The following is a 9,096-nucleotide window of genomic DNA, read 5'->3' as shown; positions in this document are numbered from 1 at the left end:
GTTGTTCCCTCCCCTGCGGCTTTGTGCCGTTTTTTCCCCCTCTGCGAGCTGATGTCTTTCTTTTCCCACTTCCGTAGCTACGAACACCCACATGCCTTATCTCCTTCCCCCATCCCATCCTGGAGCCTATTTATACAGAGCCTGGCTCTGGCCCAGCCTGCCAGCGACGCCGCAGGAGCGGGACGGGGCTGGCGGCGCCCGCAGCCCAACATGCTCTGGGCTCCTCGGGGATGTTTCCTGCTCTGGCTGCTCTCGGCCATCCTCAGAGCCGGGGCTAGCCCGGAGGCGAGGCCCAGCCCCGCGCTGTGCCAGCAGGTAAGGCTGTTTCCAAGGAGCACCTGGGCTGGGATGGCTCCAGCAGCGTGGCTGGGGCTGCCAGCATCCCTCTGGATCTCCTCCCTGTGGCTCTCACCTCCCTCCAGCCTCCATCTCTTTAACTTTCCCAGCTTTTCCTCTGTTTTCCTGCCTTCGAGCTCCTTTGAGGTGGTCCCCTACATCCAGATGCTCCCAGATCCCTGCCGTGCCTGAGGTGCTCAGAGGATGGAGTGCAGGGATTCCCGTGGATGTTGGTGAGGCAGTTGGGAGCCTGGATGGGGAACAGCAGGTTTCTGTCACCCCAGAAAGAAATCAGCTGCTCCCCATCCAGGTTCCCAGCTCCAGAGGAAACCAGGGCGAGAGGAAAGGTGGAGCCCACACAGCACCCTTGCTCTGCCTAAACAGGGATGCTCTGGACCAGCTGGGCTTGGGAAGGGGAAGCAGTGCTCATTCCCGCTTCTCGTGCCCATCTTGGCCTGCTGCTGGCTCACCTGGAGCTGTGGCTTGTAGCCCCCCCTCATTCCCACCTTTCCTGTCTCTCCACAGAGCCCCATGAAGGTGTCTTGCAAAGGAGTTGGCCTACGGAAGTTTCCCAAGGAGCTTGGCCAAGGAATTAAGTACCTTGAACTCTCCAACAACTTCATTCAAAACCTGTCAGGCAGCACCATGCCAGGATTTGGGCAGCTGGAGTACCTGGATGTGTGCTTCAACCAGCTGGAAGCTGTGTCAGCCACCGCCCTGGCTCGGCTGCCTCGGCTGCACTCGCTCCTCCTGGGATCGAACCACCTGGACCGGAATTACTTGGCTAACGGGGAAGCTTTCCATCTGCTCAGGAATATAGAGGTCCTGGACCTGTCTGTGAATAACCTGGAGAGCCACATGGCCAGCTGGTACATCAGCAACCTCACCAGCCTGAGGGTGCTGGATCTCTCCGGGAACACGATGACCAAGCTGCTGGCAGGGACCTTCCGGAGCTCACCGCGGCTGCGCCAGCTCGACCTCAGCAACAACTACATCATGGAGATCCAGGAGGGAGCTTTCGAGCCTCTGGAAGAGCTGGAGGTGCTGAACTTGGCTTTGAATTCCCTGCACTGTATCTCTGGCTTCAGCCTCACACAGCTGCGAGTTTTAAACCTCAGCCACAACGCCCTGGAGCTGTTCTCCTCCGAGGAGGGAGCGCAGCCCTACCTGCTCCGAATGCTCGACTTGAGCCATAACAGACTCCTCTCGTTCCCAGAGCTCCCCAAAGCCCATGATCTCACACACTTAAACCTCTCCAACAACCTCATTGCTTCCCTGCTCCCAGGCTCACCCCATCCCAGGGAGTTCGTCCTGCTCTACAAGGAGATGCAGAGGTTCAACAGGACCGTGCATCCCACGGCCGCTCTGCCACACGTGGCTGACCTGGATCTCAGCAACAACCGCCTGGAGCTGTTCCCATTTTCCTTCTTCCACAGCCTGGGCACCCTGCACAGCCTCAGCCTGGCGAGGAACTGTCTCCGGGATGTGGTCAGGGAGTTTGTCTCCAATGGCACGGAGCTGTCCGTGCGCTCGCTGGACCTCCACAGCAACGCCCTCCGCGTGCTGCCACGCTGGTTCTTCGATTCCCTGCCTCACCTGGAATCCATGGATCTGGGCTCCAACAGCCTTCAGCCTTGTGAGAGCCAGGTGAGTGACCAGGGAAGGGATTTGGGAGTGGATTCTCACACGTCAGCCCCCGGAGACACCTGCACCCCCTTCTACAACGTGCCTCACTTGAAGCACCTGAGCCTGTCCAAGAACAACATCTCCAGGCTGCAGCCCTACGCCTTCAACCAGACCCTGCTGCATTCCCTGGACCTGTCAGGAAACAGGGACTTGTCCATACCCACGGGAGCACTGGGGGGCTTGGAGCTGTCCCTGCAGGAGCTCTCTCTGAGGGACAACCTGATGGATGAGAGCCAGGCAGCGCTGCCCTGCCTGGGCACGCTCCGAGTGCTGGACCTGTCGGGCAACCGCCTGAACCTGCTGCCCTCGGGGCTTTCCTGCTCCCCGCTGGAGAGCCTGCACATTCGGGATAACAACCTGCAGACCTTGGGAAAGCTCGGGAGCTGGTCCCACAGCCTGAGGGCCGTGTCCGTGGCGGGGAACCCCTGGAGCTGCTGCTCGCTGGGCTGGCTGGACGCTCTCCGTGCCGCCAGCGTGGCCGTGCTGGACCTGCCCCAAGCTTGCTGTGCCTTCCAGGAGCACGGCCGGAATATCTCAGCCAGGATCACCAGCACTCCCCACTGGATCTGTCCCCAGCCCAAGGGCACTGCCTCCCTGGCTCTGCTCGTGGCCCTGATGAGCCTTTCCCTCCTCGGTGCCTGGGCTTTCTGCCTCCTGAGGAAAGGGCAGAAGGCTCTGGAATGTGCAGGACTCAGGAGCAACAGGGGGGGAGTCTCCCAGCCCCATCCCAAAGGAGAGGGGCCAGCCGAGGAGAGGCCACCTGACAGCGTCACCGAAGTGTAGCCCAGACCTGCAGCCCTGGGTCAGAACTCTAATTATTATTAATAATATTAATATTAATAATATTATTGTGGTTTAGGTCTCACTGGTACCTGCGGGATTTGCGAACCCAGTGGCGGGAGCGTGGAGGGTGCTGGGCTCTGAGCCACCTCCCCTTCTCCGGAAGGGAGATTCCCCCATCCCCTCTGATCCCTGCCAGGAATTAAATATGGGATATGGGGTGCCATCACACATTCCCATCACTCAGCACAAGAAGCCAAGCCCTGGGCTGGCTGCACTGATCACCCGCCTTCTTCCACATCACGCTCAGCTGGATGGGAATTATCTCCATTGGGGCCACCTGGCTGTTTCCCAGCTTGCCCAGTAGCCCCTTTAAGAAGGTTTAATAGCTATACTAAATCCCTGCTGCTGCTCCTGAAGCATTCCCTTTTCCAGGAAGAAGCAGCCAGGGAATGGGAATGAGAGTGGGAATGGGAATGGTGCTTGGTGGTGGCTCACAGTGCTGGGGAAGGGAGGGGGGGATCTCTGGGACTCTGCCCATCTCTCTGCTGCCTTTCCCTGCTGCAGATGCTGGGAGGAATTCCACCCTGTCCTCACGCACTGGGACAGCGGGAATGGGACAAGTGGGAATCTGTGCTGTCCCTGGCTGGCGCAAGATGTCCCACCCTCAGTGCCAGGACCCCCGAAGTGACAGTGGCAGAGGCAGCTGGTCCCAGCACGGGGTCAGTGCTGCCCAAGTTGTGGTCCTGGATGGATTTGGCACCCTCTGAACACCCCCCAAAGCCAGAGATGATCCAGGGGCTCAGACCCCAGCTCGGGAAGGCAGCAAGAGGAGGTGTTGATTGGGATTGTCACTGTGTGGTGTTGTCCATCTGTCCCTTGAGTGACCTGTCCAGCTTCCCAGGGCAGAATGGGAGCACCTGAAGGGCTGGGCCAGCTCCAGGAAGTATAAAACTGAGGCTGCAGTGAACTCTAGCGTTTCACATCCATTTGGTTCCGCCTCGGAAGTCCCCAGCTGGGCCCAGTCACCTCCACACACACCTGGTGGTTTGGAGCTGTGGGAGCAAAAGGGTTTGGAAGTTACTTAAAATCCCAATAACTTCATTTTCTTCCTTTTTTTTTTTTCTTTCAAGCTTATCATGGTTTTACTGGGAAGCAAATAGGGCATTTTTGGTGTCAGATTTGTCAGGGCTTCAGCTTCCTGTCCTTTGCTGGGCACCCAGCTCCAGGACCCATGGTGACTTTGGTGGCCCCCACATTTCCACCCCTGCCGGCTCCGTCCCCAGTGCTGTCCGCAGCTGCCGTCCCTGGGGAGCTGCAGCCAGCTGGGCTCTGGGCATGGAGTGTCCCAGGAGCTGCTGTGCCCACCTGGGGCTTCTCCCCAGCACTGTGTCCCCTGTCCTCGGGTGGCACCTGAACTCCCTGGGGCAGGAACCTGCTGTCCCAGTGTCCCCAGGTGAGCTCAGACTGTCCCTGGGGCAGGGATTTGCTTTTCCAGTGCCCCCCCAAGTGCTGGGACAGCAGGTGGATGAGCTCAGCACATCCCTGATGCCGTGCCAGCCTCCTGCCCCAGCACTCGGTGACATTGCAGGGACACTTCAGGGCCCAAAGTGCCTTCACTGGGTGTTTCTGGTGCATTTCTGTGGCCTCTGCTCCTCGTTTAACCCCTCCCCAGGCCGAGCTTCCCACTCGTGTCACCAGGAGATGTCCTGCCCTTTGTGCTGCCTGCTTCCACCGGCATCTTCCTCGCGTTAGGCTCGGAGCTGGGGACGGGCGGGGACACCACGTACCACCGGGTGCTCAGGGACACCATGTGCTGCCGGCACTCGGTGCCAGGCGCTGCCTCGGGCATCCTGAGTGTCCCCAGCCGTGTTTATCCAGTGTCGTGTCCCCGCGGAGCAGCAGCTGGCAGGGGTTGACCCCTTCGGGGCAGTGGCACTTGGGAACAGCAGCTGCTGATCCGGAAGTTTCTCTGGGGATTGAAGCATCTGCTGAAAAAGGTACTAAAAATAGAGGGAGGAGAATCCTGGGGCTGATTTCTCCCCACAGAAAAGGCTCCCTAATAACTGGACTCGATCTTAGAGGATTTTTCCAACCCTAAGGATTGTGTAAAGCCCAGGGTAAGGGGGGAAGAGGTGGAACTTCCCAGACCAAGGAGGGGCTGTGAAGGTGTGGAAAATGAGCCAGGGCAATGGTGTTGGGTTATCACTGTTGTTGATGTCCGTGTGCTTTCCCAGCTCAAAGAAAAACGGAAATCCAGGTTGTGGTTGCATGGATTTGCCAAGAATTGAATCCGAGGGCAATGTCCCCTTCTCCCAGCCCCAGGAACAGCTTGGCCAGCAGCAGGGCATGGGGTGAGCCTGTGTTGGCCCAGGGGACAACGAGGTGGCACGAAAGCACATTTGTGTCCCCAGAACCAGCACGAGGCCAAGAGAAATCCGGGGTCTGTCCTGAGTTCTGCACTGCTCCTCATCCGGAGCTTCCCGTGCTTTAGGCGAAATGGTTTCCCTATCCCAGGCATGTCTTGGCATCTCCAGTGTTTTCTTGATCCAAAAGGAGGGCAGAAGATCTGTAGAATATTAAATTTTGAACAAATAAAGCGGCGATGCCAAAAATGTTGCATTTTCATGTCAGGCTGGAGGGTGGCGGGAGTGTAAATTTTGGTCTGACAAAAAAAGCAGCAGTGATTAAAATGTTGTGACCATTGACAAATTTTCTAGAGAACTGGTTGAGAAATCCAGCAAAACTCATTCTTTCCAGTGGAAAGCCTTCACATTTCTCTGGATCTGCATTTTCAAAGAAGAATAGATTTTTATCAGAAATTTCCACCGAGCCGTTTCACTAACCCGGGCGGAAATTACCTTCCCTCAACTCACTTCAATTACAACAGTGCTTCTTTTCCCCTTTCTCTTCTTTTTTTCTCCCTGGACATGATCCAGAGCTTCATGTGCTGCAGGAGCTGAAGGATATCCTGGGAAGTGCCTGGCCTATCTCTCTCTTCAGGCCACCCCAGCATGGCAGAGCAAGGAGAGCCCTTTCTCCTCCTCTGTGTTCAGACAGAGCCTCAATTAACCCAGACCTCCCCCATGCTGATAAGATAAGGAAGATAAGGCTTCCTTTCCCCCAGCAGAAGGTACATCCCCTTCCAGAGGGCTGCTGGAGGTACCATTTTCTTTTCTTTTCCCCCATATTGATGCAGTGCCCAGTCCCAAATCCTTTGGATCTCATCAAGGCCCGTCCTCGTGCCATGTTCTGGCTGCCTGGGATGTGCTCCTGGTGAGTGTGGCGCTTTCTTTGTGGCTTTGGAAGGCTGGTGGCACCTCCAGGACACCACCCTGTGTCCCTCCCATCCGCAGGGCTGCTTCCCATTACCCCTCCCTGCCACATCGACTCCGTGACTGGCACAGCTCCCCTGGCAGCTCTTCCCAGCCCGGGGGCAAGGCCGGGCGTGTCGTTCATGACACTTTTCCTCCTCTCCAGGGCCTCTGGCCGGGCTGGGACCTCCATCCCGAGGCGCCTCGGGCTGTGGCAGATGGGGAACGTGTTCCCCCGGGTCCGCCTGGCCTTGCAGAGCCCTGCAGTGTCACCTCCCCGGGCTGGAGGGGAACAGATGCTGCCACATGTTCTGCAGCTGGATCCTCGCTCCCAGCTGTGCCTGGGCTGCCTGCACGGGGACACTGCCGGGGGCACGGGCAGCTCTGTCACAGGCAAGTGTCACCTCGTGTTGTATCCTCACAGCAGGAGCAGATCCGCTGGCCCTGCTCCCAGATTTGGGACTCTGTGTGGCTGTGGGGACAGGTGACACTGGGAGGTGGCTCTGCAGGATCAGGGCCCTGCCACCCCCAGCCTGTTCCCAGTACCTGTCCTGTGCTCTGCTCTGGAAAGAGGAAGGGGACGGTGTCCCTGAAGGAAAGCAGAGCTCCACGGCAGGACAGGCTCCTGCCACCCAGGGTGATTGTCCCACTGTCCCCAGGCTCCAGAGGGAACAGGATGCCCCCCAGCAGCCGGAATCTCCCTCCCAGCCCCGGGGCTGGGGCAGGAGCTGGGACGTCAGTGCCACATGACCACGTGCCACCACTCCCTGCGTCACTGTCACCACACTGGCACAGCCTCCACGCAAAGGATGTGGCTTCTCACAGGGTCGGTCGGTAGGTGAGGGTGGGGAGCCGAGGTCACCGGGTTCTGCAGGGACACTTTGGTGGTAGGGGAACCCCTGGAAGGTCTCTGGAGCCCCGTCTGAGCCTGGGAGCCACAGGCCATGGGGAGTTGGGATGGTGCATGGGGACACCGTGTGCTCACACGGGTCACAAACCACTCACCGGTGTTTGCTTTGGCCCCTGTCCGAGTCCCAGGAGTGAGGGACACCAACCTTTGGCCATCCAGGACAATTCTTTGCTGTTCCTCCACTAAAGCCTCATGCCAGGAGCTCCGACCCAGCACCAGCTCTGCCCCTTGAGCCCCTCCTGGAGCTGTCCCCTCCCTGTGTCCCCAGGATGGCCAACACCAGGCAGGTGGAAGGGACCTTTCCCAATGTTCTCCTGGCTCCTTTGGTCTCCCTGCTGCCAGTGAAGCCCCAGCTGAGGAAGGGAAGCCTCTCCTGGGCTGGGAATCCCCTCCTGCCTCCCTCCTTCCCACAGAGCCAGCCCAGCCTGGGAGGGGAAGGAAGGGGTATTTTTAGCACTCACCCTCCGGTTGTTCCAAGGATTGATCTAAAAAGAGGAATTGACGTTCAAAGGAGGGCTGGCTTTGCTTTAAAAGGAAGGGTTTGTGTTTTTCCTACTACTCAGTCATTGCAAAACTTTCCTGTGAAGAGGGATTGGTAAAAATACCTCTGGTGGGAGGTGGCAGCCTGTGACATTGGGGCACAGTTCCACAGTGTTCTGGCACTGCTCCCCTTGCCCAGTCCCCAGGGTGAGCTCCCATCCCAAAGCAAGGGATGGGGTGGGACTAAGCCCCCCTGTCCTGGTGCTGATCCCAGCTCCCATCACCTGTAAAGGGAATTCCCTCCTGCCAGCCCATCCTGGAGTGGTTCCTCTCTGCGTTCCTGCTCTTTTCCTCTCTGCATTCCGTCTCTCCAGCAGCTTTTCCTGACCACTCTCATGGCTTCTGAACCTCCTGGGAACTCAGGTGCCTTCCCAGCTGCCATCCAACCCCTGGGTTGTCCTGGCAACACCCTGGAGATTCTCCAGGTCCCCAAACGAGACCCCATCCATGCCCTGAGGAGATGTTTACCTGGAAGCCACAAGGGACAGACCCCAAAACACGGGATTTGGTGTTTAGGGAATACAGACTTGGGTTATCCTTGTGTTCCTCCTTTTCTGTCCACCCTTTAACCAATCCCCTTGTAACTGCTCAGGATTTGGGAGTGACCTGGGACCCTTCCTCAAGGGCCATTGCTGCAGCACAATGAGCTGTGGCCTTTGCATCCCAAGGGAATAGTTTGGGAAGGACGACTCAAGCCCTGTGTGCCGGTTTTAGTGCACACAATCCTAAGTCAAAGGAAGGTCACGAGGGGACAATGATCAACCATCCAGGCATGTCCTGCCAAGGTAAGAGGTCACAGAGGGGTGAAAACCAACTCCCAGTTCAGTTCTGTCAAGGAAAAGCACTTTCCAGAGAGAGGGGAAGTAGCACAGCCAGGGAGAAATTGAAAGCCTCAAAAGTGGGTTTCAATCTGTGACCCTTTCCAAGACCTGAGGTCAGCTGGGCTTATGTCAAATGTCACCTCCCACTCTGGGAAAATCCCAGCCTACCTGGTTCCTCACTGGCATCAGGCAGCACTTTTGGTTTTGTACTTGTAGGAGGGAGAGATCCTGAGAAATGCACCTTGTGACAGGCACGTGCCAGCCCTGGCTGTGGCACCCTGGGCAGCTCCTGCCTGCACTTCAGGGCTGGTGCCTGTGCCAGCTCAGGGATGTGCACTCCTCTGGGTCAAGGAAAAATGTACTTTTTAAAGCTTTTTGTGAAGAAAATAAGAAAAAAATATAGAAATTTTGGGCCTGTGCTGACCCTACAGGAGAGCGCAGCCAGGGGCTTCGGGCTCTGCTCCCAGGGAGCAAGGGACAGGACAGGAGGACACAGCCTCGAGCTGTGCCAGGGGAAGTTTAGTTGGATATTAGGGAAAATTTCTCATGGAAAGGGCTGCCCAGGGCAGTGGTGGAGTGACATCCCAGCAGGGATTTAAAATCCGTGGGGATGTGGCACTTTGGGGACATGAGCAGTGCTGGCCTTGGCAGCGCTGGGGGAACATCCTGCAGTGCTGGTCCCTCAACCCCCTCCCAGGTGCTGTTTGGC

General features: G+C 57.7%; 2 protein-coding genes across 4 annotated transcripts in view; both read left to right on the top strand.

Moving 5' to 3' along the window:
- The window catches only part of LOC103623323 (leucine-rich repeat-containing protein 32), a 6,392-nt gene extending 878 nt beyond the window's left edge, over nt 1–5,514 (top strand). Inside the window, exons 1-2 of one of the 3 annotated variants that reach the window (XM_008642406.2) lie at nt 11–315; nt 862–5,514. In XM_008642406.2, coding sequence (XP_008640628.2) covers nt 52–315; nt 862–2,805 — 2,208 coding nt within the window. In that variant the 5' untranslated portion in view covers nt 11–51 and the 3' untranslated portion in view covers nt 2,806–5,514. Of the gene's footprint in view, nt 1–10; nt 316–446 lie in introns of those variants that run through there. The other 2 variants (XM_017742841.1, XM_017742828.1) reach the window with 2 other exon arrangements.
- Nucleotides 3,459–9,096, top strand: part of LOC103623312 (protein Wnt-11b-like) — a 9,543-nt gene continuing 3,905 nt past the window's right edge. Inside the window, exon 1 of the mRNA XM_017741809.1 lies at nt 3,459–3,524. Coding sequence (XP_017597298.1) covers nt 3,459–3,524 — 66 coding nt within the window. The remainder of the gene's footprint in view (nt 3,525–9,096) is intronic.

The sequence above is a fragment of the Corvus brachyrhynchos genome, unplaced genomic scaffold, assembly GCF_000691975.1.
Source record: "Corvus brachyrhynchos isolate BGI_N302 unplaced genomic scaffold, ASM69197v1 scaffold220, whole genome shotgun sequence".
NCBI classification, from domain to species: domain Eukaryota; kingdom Metazoa; phylum Chordata; class Aves; order Passeriformes; family Corvidae; genus Corvus; species Corvus brachyrhynchos.
The sequence above is the reverse complement of the archived record's forward strand: the minus strand, read 5'-3'. Positions and strand labels throughout refer to the sequence as shown.